Source organism: Carcharodon carcharias, chromosome 17, assembly GCF_017639515.1.
Source record: "Carcharodon carcharias isolate sCarCar2 chromosome 17, sCarCar2.pri, whole genome shotgun sequence".
NCBI classification, from domain to species: domain Eukaryota; kingdom Metazoa; phylum Chordata; class Chondrichthyes; order Lamniformes; family Lamnidae; genus Carcharodon; species Carcharodon carcharias.
Genome location: NC_054483.1, coordinates 75,612,536 through 75,638,576, shown reverse-complemented (window position 1 = coordinate 75,638,576; position 26,041 = coordinate 75,612,536). Strand labels below are relative to the sequence as shown.

General features: G+C 40.2%; 1 protein-coding gene and 1 long non-coding RNA gene across 2 annotated transcripts in view; one reads left to right on the top strand and one right to left on the bottom strand.

Annotated features, from left to right (window-relative positions):
- Nucleotides 1–438: 438 nt before the first annotated feature.
- On the bottom strand, nt 439–3,176 carry LOC121289918. The gene is made up of 3 exons (XR_005945670.1): nt 2,970–3,176; nt 2,043–2,248; nt 439–526 (listed from the first exon to the last, which is right to left on the bottom strand). It is a non-coding gene; the product is annotated as an uncharacterized LOC121289918 (long non-coding RNA).
- The window catches only part of plpp4 (phospholipid phosphatase 4), a 261,325-nt gene continuing 237,297 nt past the window's right edge, over nt 2,014–26,041 (top strand). Inside the window, exon 1 of the mRNA XM_041209895.1 lies at nt 2,014–2,394. Coding sequence (XP_041065829.1) covers nt 2,303–2,394 — 92 coding nt within the window. The 5' untranslated portion in view covers nt 2,014–2,302. The remainder of the gene's footprint in view (nt 2,395–26,041) is intronic.

Here is a 26,041-nt window from a genome sequence, read left to right as displayed (position 1 = left end):
TTCCCTTTCAGCTTCCTTGTGAGAAAGTGGATAGTTCATTGTAACTTGAGGCATTAAAACACTTCAGGTTTTATCTTGGCTGAAGCTACCTTCACTTCCTGGCCAGGCAAAAACGCTGCAAGTTCCAATCAATCAGCAATTAATTAGAATTATGCAAACATACCATCCCAAAATACACATGATTTATACACTCTTCCAAATGTTAAACTGTATTAATAAAAGTTGCATCAGACAAATTATAGTGAATAAAAATTGAAGACATATCCTGAACTGCTAAGATAAATAAATAACATGATTTGTGTGAAAGCCAACAAAATTCCATGAATGCCATAGGATTATCGGAAATGAATTAATGATCTCAAAGGAACAATAAAGAGGTAAGTAAAATACAATGAGAGCTGAAAGACTACTGAAAAGCTGAGAGGTGCTTTATGATTCCCATGTACATCCAGTCAACTATGGACAAGAAAAACTTTCACCTTTGGCCAAATTTTCCTTTGCAGCTTCTCTGGACTTGCAGGAGGACCTACAACAACGAATTAGCAGATATGTCACACCTAAAAATGACTAATAATAATCATACCATAACCCCAACCCCATAATCAACCCAGGGTCATTGTATTTGTCTGTTCCATCATTGACAGACCAAGTGCAAGATCCTAATTTAAATGTATTGTTTATGTAATAACAATTTCACAACACTAACATATAGTAATTCAGTAGTTGCATGATCATGAATAGGTAAATTGAGAATAATGTGCTAAAAATGTAAAGATGGTTTATTACATATATTACAGCAAGTATTCCAGCGGAGAGACAGTTCACTGCATTGGTGCACCATCTGTCCTTATACATCAAAATGGCATGCAGGCTATTCTCATAAATTATATATTCCTAAAGACATTTTTAAAAGATTTCAAATGCATTAATTCTGGTCTAGTTATATACATTAAAGCCTGGTTTGCATCTACAAAGTAATATGCAAACTTAAATCACACCAAAAATGATTATTTTCTTTAATTGATAAGTGTAGATGATCTTGCTATTAAACATATATGGGCATTAATGAACTGTAATTAATGCCAACCAAGGTAGCCTTGAACCCTTTAATCTGTTCACCACATGCAGTCGGTGTATTATGCTGACAATGGTCGGCGATTCTTCTCCCTGGTAGAAGGCGATTTGTTTTTGCTCCAGCTCGTGTGTCTTAAATCGTTTTTGAACATTGATCAAATTTTCCACAGCTTGATTTATCAGGACTGGATATTTTCCTGATGTGAAGAAAGGCGAATAGCTGTAAAGGTTGCACTGCATGTGCTTCCACCAGCACTTCTGCACCTTAATCTTCACAACTATAAACTTTTTAATGAAAAAAATAGTAAGCTAAATTTCAGAAACGAATGTGCGAAAGGTTATCCTTTCTCTAGCACACTGACTTCTAACCAAAAGAGCGGTGTCAGAACTCAGGAATGAGCCAGCTGACACATCAAAAAGGGGAAAAAAATCTAAAAAAAACAAAAACAAGCGCTGAATGATTAATTGCACGAATTTCAAACGAGATGTTCGCCTTGCGCTCTCTTGGCATTTTATTCTTGCCTCAATGTAAGAGTGATCCTGATCCTCCCCAGGAGAAATTCATATAAATAACCCTTGTTTTTAAAGAAATAAAACACACCCAGAATTGAGCCAAGGGAGGAGCCGGAGGGGGGGGGCAGATGATTTGTGGCATCGGTTTATGGGTAACTAATTGGATAAAGGCGTCAATCGTCGGTGGTGAGGTGCTTAAGGAATGAAAGAACCTTGGCATACACTTGTCTGCGATACGTGTCCCCCTCCCCCCTCTTCAATAAGCGGAGCCGCAGCTCCTTGGGAAGTGTTAGTTTGAAGGAGCTCGGCGCGTTACTGGCAAACTCGAGCCTCTCCCGAGCCTAGTGCGTCTTCAAAGAAGGTTATAGGACAGCCCGGGACAAGCAGCCGAGCATCACCTGGATCTGCGAGCCCACACCACGGAAAGTACTTTCGCTCCTCCTCCACAGACTCACCTGATCGATCGCGTACAGTAACGTTGCGGAGATGAGTTTGCCGAAGGCAGACGGAGCAGAAATTCAGCGCCAACTGCGCTTGCGATGCTCGACTTGGTGAGGCGGCTACTGGTTTTCGGAGCCGGCTGCCTCGGGCACTCAGTCCAGTGAGCTGTCCGCCCAGTGAAAGTACCACGGTTCATCCTCTACGGGCAACTCCTTCCTTTCTTTGGAAGATAGCCCAATTATTTAAAAAAAAAGCAGTAATCGCCTATTCAGTCATGCAGTTGCCTCCTAAGGAACCACAGAAAAAGAACATGTGGAATCTGGCCATAGAGGTCGGCATGAGAGTTTTCCTCTTTGGAGTTTTTGTGTAAGTGGATTTGTATTATAATCAGATTAGTTTATTTTTTTGAAACAAACTCAATTGTCACCATTCCAATTCCAACGTGTGCAAATTTATGTTTTCCATGTTCCCTCCAATTATAGCCATTTTCTAGTTTGTGTTTTCTGGTTCTGTTTATATTTCAGTGGTTCTGCCTGTTTCTACTTTTGTTCTCCTCGTCCCCCAATTCAGCCTCTTCCTCCTTTTATACCATTTTCTTGGGGATCATTAACCGCACAGCCTGCTCTTTAAATACATTCTCAACCTTGCTTTACTTTAAGTATGCCTTCGTCTGGCTACTTAATAGACCACGGCTGGAAGTGAGTCGGTGTCTGCCACTTGGATACCTTGCAGCCACCCCCCACCCCCCATTTAAAACTGGGAGACAGGCTGTTGTGTAGCAACTGCATTCTGCAAAGCGTGCAGAAGGAACACAACGCCATCCCAATCTGCATTTCTTTCAGCTCCTGTGACATATTGTAAGAAAGTATTTTTTTAAACAAGGAAAAATCATGTTTGTGACAAAATTCCGTTGCTCTCTAACAAAAGCACTAATTACTTACTTGGCAACTATGCTGGTTGATCTTTGCTCTGGGTTATCCCGACTGTCATTTTGAACCACCATCTTTTACACAGGTGCTTGGGAGACCTCCAGCAATATTTACTTGTAGGTTACTAAAGAAATATATTGTCGCCATTTGTCTTGGGCATTGAGTAAGTTGCAATGTGTAAGGATCCTAATGGCAACAGCGAGGCTTTCCCCAGTGTGATTAATGTGTTCCATTGACAGCCTTGTAGGTGTAATGTAATTTATCGTGTATCAGCTACCAAGTATGATGCGTGTTGCAGCACATCTGTTGATCAACAGCCAAAATTCAATCAAAGTAAACACTTATTTAATAAAGGCAATTAGTCTCATTATTCATGCAAATTACCTGTAAAGTAAAGTGTTTTCATTTTCATTATTTTGTTCTACCTAAACCGTGGATTTAAACTAATTTCAAACTCTTGAATAGGGAATTGTTCGACCACAATTATTTTTTTGCTCTTGAGTCTTTTGTGTTTCAGCAAATTATTCATCTAATGCGTTTAACGTTTAGCAGTGCTACTCCCTCATCAGGTATAAAATAGAATTCAATTAGTGCAGCTGCAGTTTGCAGATGTCGAACGTTGCTTTAAGGCACCCCACAAGAAAATAAGTGTACAGTGCCCTGATTACGGAAGAAATACGATTGTGTGAGAAAGATGGAAAACGTAATTTAATGCTGGTGGTGCCTCCTGTTGGCGGTTGCCTGTCATTGGTTGAGGCTATTTTGTACCGAGAAGTATGAAAGCATATTTATTATACGTTTTGAGGCTTTCATCATATTGTACCACCCTTTCACATTAGATTTGAAAGCTTTACCATAGCATCCTTTCTGAGTTTCAACACACTACACTACTCTTTCACTTTAGATCTAACTGCTTTAGCATATAGCACAGCCGTTTTGCCTTTTGGATTTAAGAACTTCAAATTACTGCACCACCCTTTCACATTCTATTTGAGTGCTTCAGCACACTGCACCACCTTTGCACGTTAGTCTTGGGAGCTTGAACATGCCATGCCCCCATTTCACATTATGGATTTTGGTGCTTCAGCACACCGTACCGCTTTTTTATCTCCAGGATTTGAGTGCTTCAATATGCCATACCACCTTTGTTTTACATTGGATTTGATTGCTTCAACACCTACATTTTTTCCTCTCTCTTATTAACCATTTTGTTCCCAACTGCCCATTGCAGCCTCCAAAATACTCTAATTTTATTAATACTTATCCAGATGGCAACTGTGAAAAATATTTTTCACAATCAGAGCTTTAATGACTTCAAGCACTCACTGATAGTAATCAGTTCTGCTGCTGTGATTGAAAAAAAAGTTAAAATATTTTTAAAGCCTAGAAGACAACACAAGTGTAAGAAGTAAAAACATTAATGCATATTTTGAAATATATATTTAAGATTTTCTACATATGAAATCAGCTGTACCTCCAATTAGGTCTGTCAGCTTTACAAGAGAAAATAAAGATTTATTTGTATCGTACACTTGCCCAAAATCTTTGTACTAGTCCATGTTACATATCACAACAAAGTGGCCTCAACAATAAAGAGAGAGAAATAGTTGTTTGGTAGTACAGAACTTGAGTATTGCTTAAAAAAATGAGACATGTCTAAGCTTTTCATCTTATACTCATCAAGACACTTCGCAAGAATACCAGTATCAGGACAAAAACAACAATTTATACTGTATGGGAAGAGAGTGCTGACTGGTCGGCAAGTGGCATTGCCATGGAGAATGCACCAGTCAGTAGGGCTCGCAGTGTGGTGCACTTGCATGTATTGGAAGCTAAATTTATTAATACACTGGGCCCTGTTCTTTGCAGGCAGAAAGAACATCTACACACATTGTGCCTGTTTCAACTAAACAAAATAAGTGACAGCCACTTGCTAGCTCATTCCTCTGGGCAAAGTCTTGACCAATCAGGGTCAAACTGCCTAGTTTAAATTTCAAACAATGCTTGGCAGTTAACTGTAGGCCACCATCACTGTTGCATTCTCCATGGCAATGCCACTTGCCAACCAATCAGCACTCTCTTCACATACAGTATAAATTGTTGTTTTCCTCTTATATTGGTATTCTTGCAAAATGTCCTGATGAGTGCAAGACGAAAAGCTTAGGCATGTCTTTTTTTCAGCAATACTAAAGAGAGAGAATCTGTAGTTCTACATTACTGACATTATCGTGATATTAGGGTTGCAGGTCTATAACAAAAGCTTTAAAATAATTACATTTGTAGAACAAATGCTGTAAGTACACTAAATATTGCATGTCTCTGTGCACCAGTTTTATCTGCAGACTTGAGATGAACCATTACTCGTTTGTGTAACTCACAAGTGACAAAATTATAGTCAACTTAGCTGATATAAATACCAGGAGATACATTTGCTTCTGATAAATGGAACTACATTTCAGAAAAACTGAACTACAAAACAGCTAATAATTTAGTGTAATCCTAGAATAAACAAAAAAAAGTGGTGATATTTTGTTTGCTACCAAAATACTACAGTACTGAGATCCTTGGACGTTTTAAGGCCAACCATGGCTCAATAATAGCGTTCTTGTCTCTGAGCCAGGGGTCATCTGTTTGAGCTGCACTTCACACACTTGAGCACATACTCTTGGCTGACATTTTAGTGCAGTACAAAGGGAATGCTGCAGCATTGGAGGTGTCAGTTATCATATGGAATGTTCAACTGATGATCCATCTGCAGTCTTGGGTGGGTGTGAAAGATCCTATGATATAATTTGATGAAGAACAGAGGTGCTGTTCTGGTGTCTTGCCAATAATCATCTCTCAACTATTATTTCTATATTAATAAAACAGTTTGGAGCCAATTTAACCCATTTAAAATGTATACATTGTACAAAATTAAAGTTGGACCCATTATAGATATCTGGTATTATCTCACTGGTGTTTGTGGAACCTCGTTGTGCTTAGCTGTCTCACTTTCTTACATTATAATAGTTGCTGCACTTCAAAATACTTCATTGGCTATGAAAAGCTTTGGGATGACCTGAGTTTGTGAAAGGTGCTATATAAATGCAAGTTTAAGGGAGAGGGTGGAGGTTGCTTGAGAAAATGGCATAAAAGTTTATCATTTCTTTGTTAATTACTAATTTATAGTTATTTTTATAGTCCTTGCTACATAAGTTCAATTTGCTGTAACTGTTAGGGCATTGCAGTCCATTGAGATCTTAAGTGGAGGACATTGGTTTCAGAACATTAGCCATCAACCCATGTTCTTCCCAGTTGTGATATTACTGTCAAAATGTGCTCATGACTCAAAGTTTTTTTAAAAAAACAAAAATTTCATTGCCTTTGACAACTGTAAATATAGATTACTGACTTTTTTCCCCCCATCCATTCTTATTTGGCCAGATTGAAGCAGTCACAAGTCATAAAAACAAGTTCATATAAGCTAGCCAGTAATTGTGTTTTATATTAAGGTTCATAATTTTTAACAGGAGCAAGAGTGGTTATAACATTCAATGCTCGAATTTTAGATTAGTAATTCAGACTTTATAATATTTCATTTTTTTGAATATTTATGTTCAGTTGTGGTTAATATTTACTTAATATTTTTATATTTAATGGAACACAACAGAATAAGATGTCCCACCCTAGCTGATCCTTACTTCAAGTAAATGGGTTAGTTTCCATATCATCCACGTTTTATTTGGCACAGCGATTTCTCAAACACTGGAGAGAGGGCAGAGATCTACAGTTCCAATGAATGAACCATCACAGAATGAGGAAACATCTCACACTAAGGTTTTAAATAAAATGCAAGGAAGGTGCTACCAAAGAGCAAGACTAAAGATTTACAAGGAACTTAAAATTTACCAAGATTTGCAGAAGGTGCTCTTCTCAAACACATGATATTTACAATATTCACAATATACTAGATATATGTACATAAATAATAACTATTAGCGAACAAAGTGACAGATGCGGCACTTGTATTTCGTCAACTTGACATTGATTGTTTTGTGCATTCCGAAGAGAATTCAACCGTACTTAGATCATTGCTTTCTCAAAAGGAGAAATAGCTTCTGAACTTTCACTCATTGGACCATTTGCCCAGATAAGCTGAATATGGCTTTGCTATGTTCTGTGAGGCAAAAGAAAATGCGGTGCACCATAAAGGTGCAATGGCAGTGTTGGTCATGCATAGTCGTACATCAGATAGAGATGAAACATGTCAGAAGTTCAAGAAGAATTCAGAATTTAAAATATGATGTTTCATACTTCTGCATTTCTTTGTGTGAGGATGTTTATTTTTAGTACAGTACCTTATTGTTGAAAACCTGTGCCATCTAACCCTACTAAATCAACGTCACATTTTTGCTCAGGAAAATATAAATGTTCAAGTAGTTCAAATTTAAGCAATTCTAATAAACCGGTACAGGATGGATTTTTTTATTTACATGTTTTCAATTCAAGTTAATGGGCAATTCAAATTAAGCAACTTCAAATTAACAGGAGTCAATTGTATGGAGTATAAGGAAAGGCTGTTCAAGATGCAGAGAATCTATGAGCAGGATGTCAAGCAGGCAACTGTGCTAAACTATTTCACCCACAATTCATTATACTTAATTTTAAAAGTTATTTTATAAATATCAAAACTGCATGTACACTTAGTGCAGAATTCTAGAATCCAATCCAGTTAACATTCTCGTTCATAATTTTTTTTGTCACAAAATTCTTGACAATTTAAAGAAATATATAGTTTAAAGTCTGACCACTATATCATAGAATCATATACATTGATGGTGGAAGCAAATTGCAGTTGAGGTAAACTCCCATAAAAATTAGGATAACAGCAAAATAAAATTGTTCTAAGAATGTTGCATCAAACTTAATGGCTTTGGATTTTTCTTTTAATTCACTTCTGTACCACAGTGTCCTATATGCATTATATAAATGCACATTGGTATTCTACTTAAACTTTTGTTTCACTGAAAAATGAATATGCAATTTAAAAATATAAAAATGTTGTAGTGTACCAAAGTAGTTTTACCAGTCTGCTATTTTAAACTATCACTATTGCCAAAATATTGACATGTATAGGGCTAGAAATTGCTGTAATGATGTATCTCCAGTTGAGTGACATTAATTAGACTATTTCCATCAGCGTTCAGATCACTGTATATTTGTAATACAAGTTGCTGGACCGTTGAAGCGATAATGGTGTCAATGTCACATTTGGGACTTCAAGAATATCATGCCCAATAGTTTATCTCCTTAACTATCGAAAGATGAGAATAGAGAAAGTAGCAGTGGACAATGAAGCAGGAAATCGGGAAAATCAGAGTCAAAGTCGATGCAGAAAGAACAATGAAGGGAGGGAAAGAGAGTGTGGATTAAGAAAAGAGAAGTTACAGAAAGAAAACCTAGTACAAGATTAAAGTAAACAAGCAGAAGAGGGTATTGTACCCCAGTTGTATTAGTGCAAGTCCTTGAGAAGTTAATGAGTGAATGGCAGGGTAATTGTGTGAAATATGAAAACATTTGTGACCCATGAAGGACAGAACCGGCAAACCTGCCCATCATGAACAACTGAACTGTTTTCATGCGAACATATAGGAATTGCCAAACACAAGCTCCACCGAATTCAGCTTCCATCCTTCTGGCAGTCTCGTACTCGGTGGAGTTGTTGACTAATCATTGTTGACTAATCATAGCAATCAATCTCCCTCAGTTGGTCTACAACAGATCCAAAAATCACATGAGAAAAATTCCAGTGATGGAAAGCTTTGGGAACCATTGATCCTAAGTCACCATTTTTCTCCCATGCATATTACGCATGCCATGTCATATATCAAATTGCAACATTTATCCCAAAATTTTTGCATTTGAGTATTGAAATAGCTTAGCATTCAGACACTAAAAGGAGTGTGAATGGCAAGGCTGGCATAAAAATACTGCCAAGAAAGATAAAAAGTTTTAAAAACTTTTATGAACAGTTGACAACTTGCTGAAGTGAGACCGAACAGCTGCATTGTTCCCTTTCTTGGTCTCCAAGGTTGAATGTCATGTCAGGACCAGAAGTCACATCATTAAGATGGTCCTCACGACATAAATCAGTAGTCCTAAATTGCTGTAGTGAGATTCATTCACATGAACAGCATAAATCCAACAATTTCATGGCACACGACTAATTTCAATGGGAGGCTGACAGAGGTTACCATTTTTGCAGTTTTGTTGAGGCTAACATTTAATCGTTCAGCAATTCGTGGAGAATTGTAATTCATGGCATCTATCTTCTTCACCAGAAATTGCTTGATAATTACAAACTAATTGTGATGAATGCTGTTAAGTCACCATTATTTTTCCAGCAATTCCTGGCCTAACATATTTTGAAATGCAGCACAGATAAATATTCTTCAGTGGGAAGATGATTACTATTGAGAGGTTGCGCACATGCAATGCTGTGCATGTAAATTGGGATTTTCTTTGCTGATGTTCAGCATTTTTCCTGCTACAGTTGCTTACTCCACAGCTAATTGAATAAACTTTCTGGCATTTTATCAGTTAGATGGCTGGTTGACTGCTTCCAAAGTAGCAAAAGATCATTATTGCAGGTCCATCACGATTGGCTGTAGTTCTTTGCAACTGCTAACAAAATTACATATTACCATTGCACGAATTACATATTACAAAATATGACTGCCTTTTAATTAACACTTCAGATAGGTGAGAAGAATATAGGAGTAACCAAGCATTTTCCAGAGGAGGCAAAAAATAATTTTATCCCTATAGAGCTTTGCCTCATTAAGAACCTCTGGTTACTCAGCTGATCTATGTGTTTGTGATGTAGGTTAAAGGGTGATTTTAATCTACCTTGCAGGGCATGCAGTTAAAATTGTTTCTGAGTACTTTCTGGCCCATTCCTGTTGCTTTTTCACCAAGCGCTATTTTAGCCTCACATCCTTCTTATTCCATCAAGGCATTTACCAGAAACAAGCAAGAAACTCAAAAACTCATGCGAATTGGGCGCTTATAATATTTGGACACTATAGGACTCCAATTTGCATGCATTCTTGGAGTACCCTATTTTTCCATGTTGGGTATCTCAACCAAATATTAAAAGCTATGTACTAAAACCTAGTTGGATTGATCACTCCGAGCCACTGGAGATACTATTTAAAGAAGCACCCAGCTGCCAGTCGTAGCATCTCAGGAACCTAGTGCCATTGCGGTGTTTGGATTTCCAGTAGAGTTTTTCAAACTTCCAAATTGGTTATTTCTCAGACTTTTTATGTTATATCCAACTTATCATGGGTTCCATTATAACCACTTTGATGAGGATCCATCGGACCAAACTGATCTAACAGATTTTTATACAAATAAATTGGTATGCAATCATAGAAATGAAAATGTAGACATGGTACTACATAATGCATAGGAAGAACTGGAATCAAACCCTAAAAGTTAATATCCTTTTCGGAAAAAAATAACTTTTTTTATCCAACATCTTCTACAACTTCAGGACATTCCATAGCGCTTTAGAACCAATGGCCTGGATCTTCCAAGGATCAGCAATCATCATCAGATTACAACTTGACCTGAACTTTTCCATACCCCAATGCTGCTCCATATTTCTTGCTGGGCCTTCGAAGTACAGCTTCTCCAGAAATGTGAAGTCCTTTCGAGAGCTCCATCACAGTGCTGTAAAGTCAGGGGGAAGATTGGAAGATTTTTATGGCACTAGCTGCTATATGGTAAGTTTAAAGGTCCAATGTAAATGTTAGTGGGTGGATGAACATTAGTGAATGGGTGGGGGGCTGAGGTAAGTGGTTTAGGTGGCAGGTGGGTGAGTGGGTAGATGGATCAGGGGCAGGTAGTCGGGCCGGGAGGGCTAGGGGGCTCTGGTTGGGGGAGTAGTCGGGTGGCTGGGAGGGGTAGTGGAGTCAGGGCGGGAGTGGAGGTGGTGGGGATGGAGTCAGAGGGATAGCAGGATGAGGTGTGAGTGATTGGGGGAATCAGTTTTATCGTTACTCAAGAGATAGACTAGGATTTTCTTGTTTAATAGTTCCTGGGTAAGTCCCAAGGAACTGTCCAAAGTTGTCTTCTCTAGTTCAGAGTCGGAGACGTTCATGGAGGGTCCCCTGGAGGAGGGGAATTGCCCATCAGACGTTCAAACTTCCATGGAGGTCAGCATGTCAGAACTTCTGCAGTGTCCCTACATGTATTTTGGGTTGTATGTCTGGTTTCCAATGATCCAGAGACCAGAATGTGTGCCATTAAAGTACTTTTGCCCTGTTGTTGTAATATAGGGAAATACAGCAGCCAATTTGCACACATCAACATGGAGAAAACTGAAGATGGGCAAAGAGAGTGTCTGAGAATATATTGGCAGATAACATGCTTTTTTTTTGGCATCCTTCTGTCTCAGGAGACGATGGTCTGTGCCCAACATGTATGTCACTTCTATATTGAACATCATCACATCTGGTGTGGCTGCAGAGGCTGGTTTGTGACTGGCAGCAGCTTCCGCAGCTTGCACAGACAAAAGCATTGTCCCAAGGTCAATTGCTCATTTCCATCATCTGGTCTTTTCGTATGTCCTCTGCTTTTTCCACATCCTTCCTTCCTGCTGGTCTCCAGGCACTCCAGTCAGCAGCAAGGACTTCCCATGCATCAACGCTGATCCCAGTCAACTTGACGTCTCGCTTGCAGATATCTTTGTATCACAGGCATGGGTGACTTGTTTGCCTTGTGCTGATAGCAAGCTCGCCATAGAACATGTCTTTGGGGATGAGACTGTCGTCCGTTTGGCTCTCGTGACCCAGCAGATGGAGTCACCACTGATTCGAGGGCAAACATGGTGGGGATGTCTGCATGCTGGTGTACTTCCATATTCAACACTCTGTCTTGCCAGGAGATGCCCAATATTCATCTGAGGCCGCGGAGGCGGAAGCTGTTCAGCCGCCTTTCATGGCTTAAGTTGTCTATGCCTCGTTATTTTAAAGAAGGGTTCTGAGAACACAAGCCTGGTACACAAACAACTTTGTATTTTTGGTTAGTTGGTCCACACTCAACTTATCAACTTTGCCATGGCCACAGCTGTCACGTCAATGCTGGTGCTGATTTCGGCAAGAGGGGGCAGGGTGCTGGTATTTGTTGATTCAAGGTATATGAAGCTGTCGACGGCAACCTCACTTTGGAAGTCAATACTGATAGAAGGTGGAGTCTCTATGTCCTGGCCCATAACTTTGGTCTTCCTGATGTCGATTGTCAATCCAAACTCCTTGCAGGCTCTGGGAAAACTGATCTACAAGCTGCTGCGAGTGAAGTTCAATACAGGATGGCAGCACAGCATCATCAGCAAACAGCAACTCACGATTGGGACATTACACGCTTTGATCTTGACGTGCAATCTTTGCCAAGTTGAACAGCTTGCCATTAGCTCTGGCATGCAGGTAGACACCCTAATTTGGGTCACCGAAAACTTACAATAGCAACATGGAGAAAAATATGCCAGTGTTGATGCGAGGACACAGCCCTGCTTTACCCCATTGCTGATCTTGAAAGCATCCACTACAGTTTAGCATAAAGACTCAATTTCACAACCAATGCCCAAAAGATCTACTAAAAGTATTAAAAATCATAATTGCGTGTTTGTAGTCTCTGTAATATTCGACATTGCTGACTGATCTATTCTACGTTAACCATGTAACGTCACAGGCCACTCAAAATTGGTCCATGTGACACCATGGATGAATCCGAATCCAAGTCATTCTTTGGAATTCGTGATGCCTGTTCATCCTCCATTAACTCTCTGTTCTGAGCACTCTACTCAGACTCCCTTCTTTTCGAAGTACTGCAGGCTTACTCCATTCTTCCCACAGACGTGCTCTGAGTGCTCCCTCCCTTGTTCTTTTTGCACTACTTAGACTGATCCAAGTGCTTTGGTTCAGATCCTCCTCTCTCATTGATGCTTGGTTTAAATGTTGCACTCTCCAGACCTGCACCCCATTCCCTGACTGCAACCAAAAGCATCCTGCCAGAAATTTTCAGTCCTATACTCCACCTGCCAGTACTGACGCAACAGTCTCTGGCATCTGAACCACCATTGTTCAATCCGGGTCTCTACATTTGGGACTGTAAGCAATGTCACAACAAAACCACTCAGTAATTTGTAATTCCGACTCAGTTTTAGAATAGATGTACAGTCTGGCATGGTCAGCATTCCAAATCTAATAAATGCAATGACTAATATATTTTACAGGAAAAATTACATTGTAGCATATTTACATATGGGTGGTAATTTGATATAAAGTAATGCCAACACTAACTTAATTCAACTTACCTTAATTTAAACAAATGTTAGACCAGAACTGATCCGCTAAACTAGTTAGATTGATGTCATTGAATCATTTCCATTGTTATTCCCAAATTATCGCCAATTTGCAAAAGTGCTCTTGTAAACTAGAAGAAATATTTGTTTGTAACTTATGCATTGATCAAGAATTTTGTCACAGACTTTACATGGATTGAATTTTAAGAAGAGTAGCTTTAGAGAAATTGTCTTGTGTAATTTGTATCGTCATTTAATAGCTGCCTCCTTTCTTTGCAAAGAAACCCTTAGTTGAAAGGCTCATTTGTAAAAGTATAAATGAAGCAGCTGTGTCCTAAAGATTTCGAGCAAGGGGAATTTCATGGAGTACAGCCACTAGTAGCATTGGCATGCATATAATTGGTCTTTTTGGCTGGTCAGGAGTCACCTTTTATTTTCGTCTCTGCTAAATTTTTACTTTGATCACAGCAAAGCTCAGTGCAACTAATATCAATTAGTCTATAAATAGATCAATTACATAATAAAAACAGAATTACCTGGAAAAACTCAGTAGGTCTGGCAGCATCGGCGGAGAAGAAAAGAGTTGACGTTTCGAGTCCTCATGACCCTTCAACAGAACTGATTACGCCACCTGCTGTCCACCACTGCCTGTAGAGATCTCAATGGCATTACTCTGTCTGCTGCCTGCCACTACATTAAGGTCTTTACCATGCAATAATCCAAAGGTCAGTTCAGTACATTGCATTCTCCATGAACCACCACAGTCACCTTGAAGAAGCCAGAGGCTTTGCAGCGATCACAGGTTTCCCCAGGGTTCAGGGAGCAATAGAATGCAGTCATGTCACCATAAAGGCTCCAGCAGGCCAGTCCTGTACATTTACTAACAGGAAGGGCTACCACTCCTTAAATCTCCAGTTGGTACGTGACCGCCATCGAAGAATTTTGCAGGTCTGCACTAGGTAACCGGGTAACAGCCACGACTCCTATATTCTCTGGAATACCAAGGTGCTGGCATTTAATGGACCTGATGCCCTGGATGGTCAGCTTCTGGGTCACAAGCTACCCTTTGAAGAAATGACTCGATGCCTGTGGGTAGAGAGGAGCTCTAACAACAGCTATGGGACCACTAGGGCCATCATGGAGCAGACAGTTGGGCTGCTAAAGGTGAGATTCCAATGCCTGGAGGAGCACTCAGGACACTACATCCAAAGTGTCATTGGTCATTTTGTTCTGTGCTCTGCACAACTTAGTGCTGCAGAGAGGGGATGCCTGGAGGAAGAGGAGCCGCAAGATAGCATGTATTCCTTTTTATGTCAGTGAGGAGGTCAGGGAATAGCCCGACAGAGAAGTGTAAGGACCTGCAGAGGAGCGTATGGATGGCTGTGAGACATGGGAGGACTTAACTGTTGGAACCTCTACCTTATTAAGCATTTGTGGCTTCTGAGCTGCATGTAGTCCCTGTGTCTCAATGTCATTCCGCCTATATGGTGATTTCTTTGAGAAAGTCCTGTCAGTGCACTCACCATCTCAATCCCTTAGGCAGTGTTGCATCTTGACCAATGTTCGCTAGTGAAAGTGGATGAATCGTCACTCCTGTCATTTCATAAATTTATCAAAGATAAACTCAATATCTGATTTTTTTTTAAAAAATTCATTTATGGGATGTGGGTGTCATTGCTTAGGCCAGCATTTATTGCCCATCCCTAATTGCCCTTGAAGGTGGTAGTGAGCTGCCTTCTTGAACCGCTGCAGTCCCTGTGGTGTAAGTACACCCACAGTGCTGTTAGGGAGGGACTTCCAGGATGGCTGAGAAATAGGTGGTTTATTAATCAATGGCCCCTCTAAGGGATACATAAACAAAGCACACCCATGTGAACCAGATTGTGTCTACTGTGGATTCTTCTTAATTCTCTTCCATATGCTGAGGCGCATTGCTCTTCCCTCGTTTGCTGCTGCTGCTGCACTGGAACAGAGACTGCTGATCTATTTGTCCCCTTGCCCTGGATGACTTTGGCGAGCGTCCTCTCTGCGGCTGAGGCCTTGAGGGCCCTGCCACATTAGAATTCTCCTGCTGAGTGGCAGGAGGTCCTTCTGTTGCAATCAAGATGGACTGTGCCAATGGTGAAGGGGTGGAGGAGAGGCTACTTCCATCATAAGTGCCCTGAGACATGCTTCCAGCTGGCGGCAGCAGCTGCTTATGCACCACCATGAGGACCGATTGGGCCTTCCTGTGAGATCCCATGAACTGGCTCAGTGCCCAGACCCCCAGTCCCCTTGTTGCCCTGGCTATTGGCCCCTGAGCTCAGAGCCAGGACAATGGTGTGAGGAACTTCCACTCTTCAATCTCCTCTGGTGGTAGCTCAAGAAGGCCTGAACAATCTTGGGGAAATGAAAAGGCATGAAACAGAACTGGCAAGATGAGAGAGCCATCATTCTGCATTAAAATTCAGTGACTGGTGACACCAAGTTTACATAAGTGGGTGTTTTTACACAAGTGAGTGAATGTGATATTTAATTCTGTCAGCTGAGAGACCCTTTCCTCACCACCACCACCACCCCCCCGCCCTGACTTCTTCACCTCGAATGCCCACACATGCAGAAACCAGGCTTATCGCCTGTGCTTTCTTCCACAGCTATGACCAGAGATGTGATTCTCTGCCTTTCCCTAGTGTTCCCTGCTCTCTTCTGCAAGGAGAGAAAGAAAAGACCCATGAATGTGATCTGTGAAATATTTTGGGAGAATGGAAGGGCAAAATTTGCAGAGGGCCACTGTGGGATGGATGTGACACAGATGAGGGTGAGTGTCATTGTGGTTAGTTAGTTGGAGATCTGAGGGAACTCCTTGAGAGAGGGCTATGGGGTCACCTGCAAGGTGTGTTGGTTTGAGGAGTGATGTGCAGGAGAAGGCTGGAGAAGACAGAATGAAGTTGTTTGATTTGAATGTGGAAAGCCATTAAAACTCCTGTAGCAAAGTATTCAAGAGAAAGACACTGCACTTCTGCTGACCTCCTCTGCCACTTCCAACCATGTGTGCTTGTTCTCTGTGTCACCTTTCTTCCTCCCATCCGTGGGGAACAGAACCTCCCTGCCCTTACAACTCATACTATAATGTCCAGGGATGCATCTGAGGGCTGTCTGTTTCCTTTGCATGTTGACCCTCTATTTGGCGAGTTGCAGACTCAGTTCTGGCACTTGTGGAATGCTTCCATTCAAATTCGCAAAGGGTCCCTATTTAATTAATGAGGCCAAAACAGATTAGCATCACACTGTCCCACTGCAAGTGGCTGGGAAACACAGAAGTCAGATTTAAGTGCCTTGGGCTGAGTTAACAAGCCACTAACCAGCACTCTTAAAACTTCTGCTTTAACCCACCCACAACTGCCCACCTCCCCAGCTGTGGGTGGGTTAGAATATTAAAATTCAGCCCTTTGGGTCTAATTCTGTATGCGTGTGCATGTCAGCCAATCTTAGACCTAATTTCTAGTTGAAGTAGTGTGGAAATGTTTGCCCGTCACACCGCACCATGTCACCCCCTCTCCCCACACCCCCAGCAATGAATCGGTTTATGCTCCATTCTGAAAGCTCGAGTTTTATCTGTTTATTTCTGCTGCATAAGTCCAAGTAATTTTTTTGCATTAAAATGCACTTTACTCAACATAAATTCACAGATACTCTGAAAATTGTCCCATTTCTATTAAGTTTTCAGTAACAAGTGGAATATTTGAGTGCCAAAATAATTGGTTTGTACAGCTGCACTTATATTGCTGTGGAGATATTATTTTATTGAGCTTTCTATAATTTGTTCTCCATTTTATTGATGCATTAATAGAAAGGCAAAGCATAAAACACATTGTTTTGCTATAGAAATGTAGTGGGGTTATAAAATATTCAAGAACAATTTTATCATTTAGATTTGTTCATAATACTTCTATTATACAGATGTTAGGGGATGACAGCTGGGCTAATGAAGTGTTAATGTAAGAGTAATAGGCGTGACAGAAATTGTATTAAAATGACAAAAGCTATAGGCTAGTGGCATTATTTAAGTCAAGGTCAATTTTTATCAAACAAAATGTTGTTTTGAAGGGCTGCTGTTTTCAGGAAAAAGTATATGGCAAACATTTTTATTTCTAAATGCATAATTCAATCATATTAATCTTTTACAACATACTCATCCAGGCAAGGTATTCCATCACATGCCTGACTTGTGCCTTGTAGTTGGTGGACAGGCTTTGCGGAATCAGAAGGTGAGTTACTCATTGCAGAATTCCGAGCCTATGGCCTGCTCTTGTAGCCACCATATTTAAACGGCAGATCCAATTCAGTTTCTGGTCAATGGTAACCCCCAGCATTGTTGATAGTGGGAATTCAGTGAGGGCAATACCATTGAATGTTAAGGGAAGATAGTTAGAATTATTCTCTCTTGTTGCAAGGGCTATTCTTCGCTGCCACCAGTGGTTTTATGCCTGTGGATGAGTTTGGCTGCAAGTCACTTTGCAGCATGTGGCACAGTTCAGCCAGAGCCATCTTTGTGAATTGTAGCCTGCAGAAGGGCTGCTTCATTGACATCTGTTGATATGTGTGCCATAGTTTGCTGATGCAAGAGCTTCAGTTTGGCCCAGCTGTTGGTCTTTCTTCTAAGAATCCCAAATCCCAGGGAGTTTCCAAAAGAAGGAAACACCTTGTGTTTATAATGGCAGTGTCCCAACTGCTGCCACCGGAGTAAATAAACAGGTAAGTGAAATGAAAGGAAACAAAACCAAAAGTGTGAAAATGATAACCAGACACAAGTTTCACCTGTAATCTTCACCTGAGCTTGTTCAACTTCTGTCACAAGCTTAAGCTCTTAAAACCGGGGGTGCCCATTTTATGAACATGATGGACGAAATGAAACTCATGCAATGTCTTAAACTCCTCGGTACCATTGGCAACCAGGGAAATATTATTTGAGCTGCAGTATCTCCTCCCTCCATGGAAGACACCAACACAGGGAGGAGCCAAAATATTAACCATTCAATTTTAATATCATTAATTGATCCCATCATCATTTGTGCAAATTATTAAACATAAAATATAACAACCAGCAACGGAGGAAAATACTGGCAGAAACTTGGATGGTGTACTATATGGGCAGAGAACCCACTTGCTGGCACCCTAACTTCCAGTTGTTTTCATCCATTTACACCTGTTTTTTGGGCAAAATCAACTTGACTTCAGTGAGATAGATTCCTCATCAGCATGCTATGCTGCAGTCTTATTGACAGCACTGATTTTCTAGATTCTTAAAGCTGTATAATTGCAGCTTTCAATTCTGGCTGAAGCTCTAAACTCCGGTGAGCTTCATATCGCCCATACAGCAATTGTACCCTAAAAGTTTGAGACTTTTTAAAAATTCATTCATGGGTTATGGGTGTTGCTGGCTGGACCAGCATTTATTGCCCATCCCTAATTGTCCTTGAGAAGGTGCTGGTGAGTTCCCATCTTGAACCACTGTAATCCATGTGGTGCAGGTACACCCACAGTGCTATTAGGGAGGGAGTTCCAGGATTTTGACCCAGCTTGGCCTAGATCTTCTGATCTCTGGATAGTTGGAGACCGGAGCTACCCCAGAGGATGCACTACAGGACCCATCATAAGTCCCAGTGCAAGGACTTTGTGGGAATTGCCCGGGAAGTTTCAATTTCCAATGGGTAATTCCCCTGCTCCCCGAGACCCTCTGGGGGAAAAAGTCTCCAACTCTGACTTAGAGTCAGAGACTTCAGAGGGTTTCAATTCACTTCCCTAGATAGTTACCCGGGAAATATTTAAATAGAAAAAAAGGTCTAACTCCTGTGTAACCATACACAGAATCCCTCTCCCCACATCTCCCCGCCATGCTCCGACTTCCCCCAGCCCGTCCTGACGCTCCAACTCTCTTCCCCTCCAAACGCTCTGATTTTTTTTTTGCCGCCATGACGCTCTGACTCTTTGCGCCATCCCAGGCACTTAACCCACTGAACTCACTCGCTTTCATTCACTTACACACTGAAAAGCTAATGCAGTGTCCAAAAGATTTTCACTGTGCTGAAGACTTACCAAAATAGGGCAGCTAGTGCTGTAAAAAGGGGCCGTGGCTTGGTTTCCTCTAACAATCCTGCCCTGCAAATAAGGACTCCGAGAACAAGTAAGCTCCACTTTTCTGAAGAGGCCTCATTCGGAAGTCCTGGCCAGAAATGTGGAGCTCCATCTTCAAGTAAATAAAAAAAGAACAGACTGGCCATCCACTCCCAGGAAGACTCAGCCAGTTGTTTCAGATCGATGGATTTGTAGATATAAAAGATATTGAGGGATCTGGGGCTAGAGCAGGAAAATGGGGTTGAGGTAGATGATCAGACTCAAGGAGCAAAATGACCGACTCCTGCTCCTATTTTCATCTAATGTCCTGTGGTTTATTACACTCTGTGAGGACACAATTCTATAAAGCTTATATTAACCCTTTGCAAATTGATTCTAGTCTTACTATTTGTAAACATTACAGTATGGCCCTGGAATTTGGCTGGCGCATGATTGACAGAGCCCCCAGGAAAATGACAGACCCCTGGGAGTTTCTGTAGCACCCTGATGGGATACAGACTCCCTAAACTAGAGGTTCCTTTGCCTGGTTTGATTGCCGGCCGATAAACCCAGTAAGATGAGGGATACTCTCTTCCATATAGCGTGAGTGAGCCACAGTGGTCAGGACTTGGACCCATATTGAACAACAATATTTTGCTGGTTGCATTTAGATTGACCCATTACTCAGAGCCGACTGAATGTTTGCCAGGACCTAGAGGTCTGGGCAACCTCGCCTCCAGGTCAGAGCATGGCCTGAGTTTATTACAGGATGTGGTAGAAATGTGCCAGGCTTGCGTCTGAAGCCCACTTGTCCTATGTTAATGGGGTTCTTGCCACTGAACAGATAAACTTTGAGGCCAATGCCCGAGGGCACAGCTGGCCAATCCCAGGATAACCACTGGGACTGCAATCTAAGCACATTCATAGCCAATGTTGTCTGTAATCTTTGACTTCATGTATTTGATCTTCAAATAAATTTGACCAAGTAGTTTTAACCTGTACTCTTCGGTCTGTTGGAATGGTATTTTCTACCTTTTGGAAAAAAGGAACAACATGGATATTTGTGAAAAATACTCTACAATTAATGGTTAATTGTCAAATTTCACTATGCAAACCCCTATGCTAATATCACACGTAAAGGCGCATGTTTTATTTTATAAGAGACTCAAGTCTGCTTCTGACATAACTCTCAATCTGTGAATGCGAATGTGTTGGGGAAGTAAAACTGTATGTATTGGTCAAAATTGTTACAATAAGAAAAGACAATCATTGATTTTCCCCAGCATGATTTGTACCACAACATTACCGATAGGGCAGTAGGAAAAATGATTTATGCCCACTATTCTAAATGGAATTGGGCAGACCTGATTAGAAAATGCAGGATAGAGTGTAGAATGTTGTCAAGATTTCCAATCAGTTGTACAATCAACAAACATTGGTGCTGACTCCTGTGCCCTTATTTTAAATAGTAAAAAACCAAATTCAGTTGTATCACTTGCTCCTGAAAGCTTAAAAAACACTTAATTTGAATTACTGGATTTCATTTTAAGTACAAAAGGTCAATTGCACTATATTGCTTAAACTGCTTGAAATTATTTTGAATTAACAGTAGATTAGTTTATGGTGAAGTTCACCTATCATTTATGATGAATTGAGATCTGTGAAATTCCATGGTACCAAAATCACAGAAATCTTCAAATATCTGCCAACCTATGAAAAGCTAGGCATCAGTTCACATTATAGCTCGAGCAAAGAAAAGTTAGGTACTTCTCTCATCTTAGTTGAATATATATGATTCACATGTTTTTGGTATATAAATTTTAGTTTTGGGAATTGAATTTTTAAATGTTAGTTAAGTGGGGGGAATAAAAAACCTGGATTTGAGAGCCTGGTGAACAAAGTCTAGAGTAATTGCAATTCAAAGGATGGTTTATGTTTACTTAAAGGGGTTAGAATTAGAGATGTGAAAATAGTAAACAATAGGTGGCCACTTTCCGAGTCTTGGTAGAAACAAGATGTTTATGGTTGTCTTCATAAGGAGTTTAAATTTTTTGTGGATTTCAGATAAAAGAAAGCAATGGGTAAATAAGGGAAGATCTTAAAGTATCCATATACTTTTCAGATCAAAAGATAGGTTTAAAGTTAATAAGTTAACTTCACTATCTGAGACATCCCAGGTGTGCCAAGTTGCTGTGGGGATGGGATGCAGTGAGGGACCCTTTTGTGTTGGCCTCATCTTTCTGTTTACTCACAGTCACTGTTAGTTGCTTGGAAGACTGTGAGAAGGTAGTTGTGTATTTGCTGGCAGCCAGAACTAGGAGCATAGAGGAATAGAACACCAGGTGTGTTCCTGATTTGGAGTCACAAATCAGGAACATGGGGCTGGGGGAGAGTGGGTGGGTGGGTGGGGGTGGTGCACGGATGTGGGACTATGCTCAGAATGAAAATTCCAAGTTCATGAAGATTTAAACCTGTCAGATCTGCCTGGTAAGACTGGTGAAGAGGTTGTTAGCAGAATGCTGTCAGAGAGAGAGAGAGAGAGAGAGCACCCTGGAAACTTAACTGTCAGACTAGGAAATTGAGGAGAGTCAAAGTGAATTTCCTAAGAACTGTGGCACACCTTGGTTTGGTCTCAGCAGAAGTGAATTCTCAAGATCCTGTAGCACATAAGGGAACTCTTGGGTGGAAACAAAAATTCTCGGGCTTAAAATCTAAGTGGTTATTAAATATATAGTATTAATATAGTAGTACTACTTTTACTATTGTACAGTAGAAGTTTGTTGTTTAAAACATGAAATCTTGTGGCATAATTCTTTCAGTTAATAACTGGGAATTTGAATTTATTTTTACAAGTTAATGGTTTCCCTCAAGACCATAACAATCTAGTCCATACCAGGATTTTCTTCTTATGATTCTTCTATACTGGAGAGCAGTCGAAAGACTAACCATTGCCTAAAAAAAGCAAGAAACATAACCACCACAATTCCAGAAAAACAAAACACATCTGAGATAGAGCAGAGTGGAAATATACAGGGTCACTGGGAAAGATAGAAGGTCAAATATATCAGAAACACCAACTTCACAAATGTAAAGCAGAATGACTAACCAAACCACAGGCACGAAACAAAAGATACATTTAAGTCAAAACCAACATTGGATAAAATATAAAACTAATGTTGGACAGACCATGGAAATTATATTGTGTACCTCCAAAGAGAATTCAAAACTAACTAACATGGTAGCCCAATAAGCTACCCATAGAATCTGAAGCAATGCAACCCATATCTGAGATTACACCGCTGCAAAATGAGAAATTTCAGAACTGAGCAAGAACTAACAGTAGGTAGAACAAGGATAATAAGTTTGACTTTGGAATATATTACACTGTCATGTTTCTAACACATTTTCTCTTGTATCCAAATTGAAAATAGAATAACTTAATTTAAAATAAACCACACTTACAGATGACACATATTTGTGTGATCACGTGCATAGGCATAGATCTGGACTGTATGCAATAGGCATAGCTCTGGACTGAATGCAACAATGTTAAACAGATTAGGATATGACAGCTCGTTTTATATCTCTCCCAATTTTTACTTCTATCAACTTCAATCAAGAGAGTTGCAAAAGAAGCAGACTTGTTATCACCTGTTTTACACTATCGCACAAAGTCATGATCTAATCCGTGATGTGTTTATCCAGTTACTGCTGTCATGATGGAGAGACATGGCAGGATAACTTTTCCGCTTTGTTCTCCCTTCTTGGTTGACAGCAATAAAATATATTTTTTAAAAAGGTGTGTTTTTAAACCTTTTGTGCATTGTAACTTTAAAGAATAGACAAAAACTGGCTTCCTGGCAAGTTTAACCAAATGAAAGGATAAACATTTATTTACACCACCCCAAAATGTAAACACAACATAATACTCAGTCCCTCAAGCACACATAACACATACATGAAAAGATGAGTTCTAGAGATGAAACATGCACTTAGATTACTACGAGTAACAAGAAACAAGTCACATGTTCTTAACCAGCCCTTGTGAAGATGAAATGCATTGCAGACCTTCTCTCTTGATTATTTAAAGGCAGTGGAGATTCTGGGTTTTTTTTATACAACACTGTGCCTGAGCTTCTGTAGAGGAGAAGTAGAACCTTGCAGGTAAAAGCACATTGGCTCTTCTTTTCACTGCTTGAGATGACTGCCTGTTCGAGGCAGAGTTTCTTTCCTCTTGCTGCGTGATGATCTCTGTGCTGCTGGCCTCCAGACTGCCTTTCTGGGTTCCTTTGTGGAGTAATGAGGTGTTTGAGTGCCCCACCCCTCCTTCAACTAGTTTTGGTCTTGTTATGTCAGTTTCAATGTGTCCCATTGTCCTTGTAATGGGTTGGAGCCAAGGTTATTTGCACAATGAGAGGGTGATTGATATTCCATCAACATACCAGTTATGATTAGCTCACTGAAAGCCTTTATTGGACATTCCATCTTCATGGTGCTGGTAGGTCTGGTAGCTATTGTCTTTTAAATCTCTTCCATCAAACTGGTAAGGGGCAGTCAACTTGCACCTGGAAAATTCATTTGCATTTTTAACTTCCCAGACATTTTGTCTCTGAACAGAAACCACAAACTGAAGTCACCTGACTTTCCAGAAATCATTTTGAGAGTGTGCAGTGTCCATTATTCCATGTTGCTTACTTTTAAAAGTATATAGTCCACTGCCCAATTATCTTTATGGGAATGAGGTGATTATCACACTGACCCCTGAATTGTTGGTATAGTGTAACATGTGATCAGCCTAGTCAATTCAAACCTAGTTGTGTCATTGCTAGCAGGGCCGCTGTTAGTCATTAATCTTCATGAACTGTTGAGAAAAGCATGAAACATATCAACTGTAGATTGCATAAAGCAATAGCCAGAAACACACTTTTACTGTGACTGTCACTGATAAGCCATTCTGCAAAGTCTGAATTTGGATATAAGCTGCTGACTATTGGGCAATCCTCCACAAAGAAGAAACAAGTCGATAGAAAATTTGACAAAAAAAGCATTAATTTGTGCGACTCTATCTAAATTTGAGAATAATGGTGAGCCTGTTGTCAGTAGGGTTGAAAATAAGTTAAACTTCACACATGCTGTTGTCATTTTACTTTTTCACTTGATAGAGGTATTGTATTTTTGATATTTTTGTAATTTATATGTGAGAGAGGGAGGAGTGTATTCAGAAGGTTTACTCTTGTCAACAGACAGTGGAGAAATTAGTGTTGTTTTTATACTTTGTATTTTCAGGCTGTGACACGTGTGAACTAACAGAAAGCCTGCTCATGAAACCCAGCAAAAACGTTTGTGAATTTCATAAATGGTTAAAAATAAGTTTCATTAGTTCACTGCTAGGACACTTGGGTAAGATATTCCAAATGGATAAAGTGGCTTCTTATTTATCGTTACTGCTGAAGTGTATACTTTCAAAAGAAAGGATTTGTGTTTATATCATGCCTTTCATGTACTGAAATGCTTTACAGCTAATGAGATTCATTACATTAACAATAAAATATTCCTTCGGTTTCATGATCTGATTTCACATGAAGTTAGCTTCTGTGTCAATTTTAAGTTGAAATAGTAGAAACAAAGTAACCTAAGGATATTTTCACAGTATATTCACTAGATTTTAATGGATAATTTCCTTACAGGATAAGCTTCTTTCTTTTCAAAGCTGGGCGAAAAGATTGCATCAGCATTAATTTCTATTTAACAAAATTGAAAAGTGAAATGAGCCAAGAATAGCTTCATATATATCTTCATTTTCTTAGACCTCTTCCTTTTATCAAAATCAAAAAGGCATTTCAAATCTCAATTGATGTACTTGGGTTTTAGGTGCAAATTAATGTGGCCATATGACACTTTACTCATCTGAAATTTAAATAGTAAGAAAAAAGGCTGATATGTTCAGAGTTCTTGTAAAGTCATATGCAATTGCGACTAAGTAAAGGATAAATCAAACTTCAGGTTTTAAACTACATTTCTCCTAATTTTATTTAAAAGCAAGGGCAGAATTTTCTGCTCCCACCAGTAGTGGGAATCGTGGCAGGCAGGGGCAGTTAATTTGGTGGGAGGCAAAAAAAATGTTTCCCAACCATGGGATAAACTGTTGGAATTTTGTTCTCCCGACTTTCAAGGTGGGTTGAGCTTCCCGTGTCAGGAACCCCATTTGGTGCATTAGCATCTCATGCATGTCCATTAAAAGGCCACCTCGTTGGAATTAAGCTCCGCCTCCAAATTAAGTTCCCTGCCAGTGAGAATTTGGAATGTTCTGTGTTACGACTGTATTTAAGTACCCTTGGTGAGTTTCACACCTTCCATGACTTTGAGTTCTGTAGATGTGGCTTTCTCCTTCTTGGGGACCTAGCATAACTTCACTCAAGTCCCATTAGAAAACGCTGGACAAGAGAGTCAGGCAAAGGATGGGAGGGGATGATGGGTTAGGTGAAAGGGTGGAGCAAAAGCTGGACAGGGAGGCAGGCTTACAGGGTAAGGGTGGGGAAAGTGTCTTGGGAAGGGCAGAGAGCAATGTCTGGAGAATGGGGTGGGGGGTGGGCGGGTTGGAGGAGCAGGGGCAGAGTGTCTTAGAGGATGGGAACAGTGG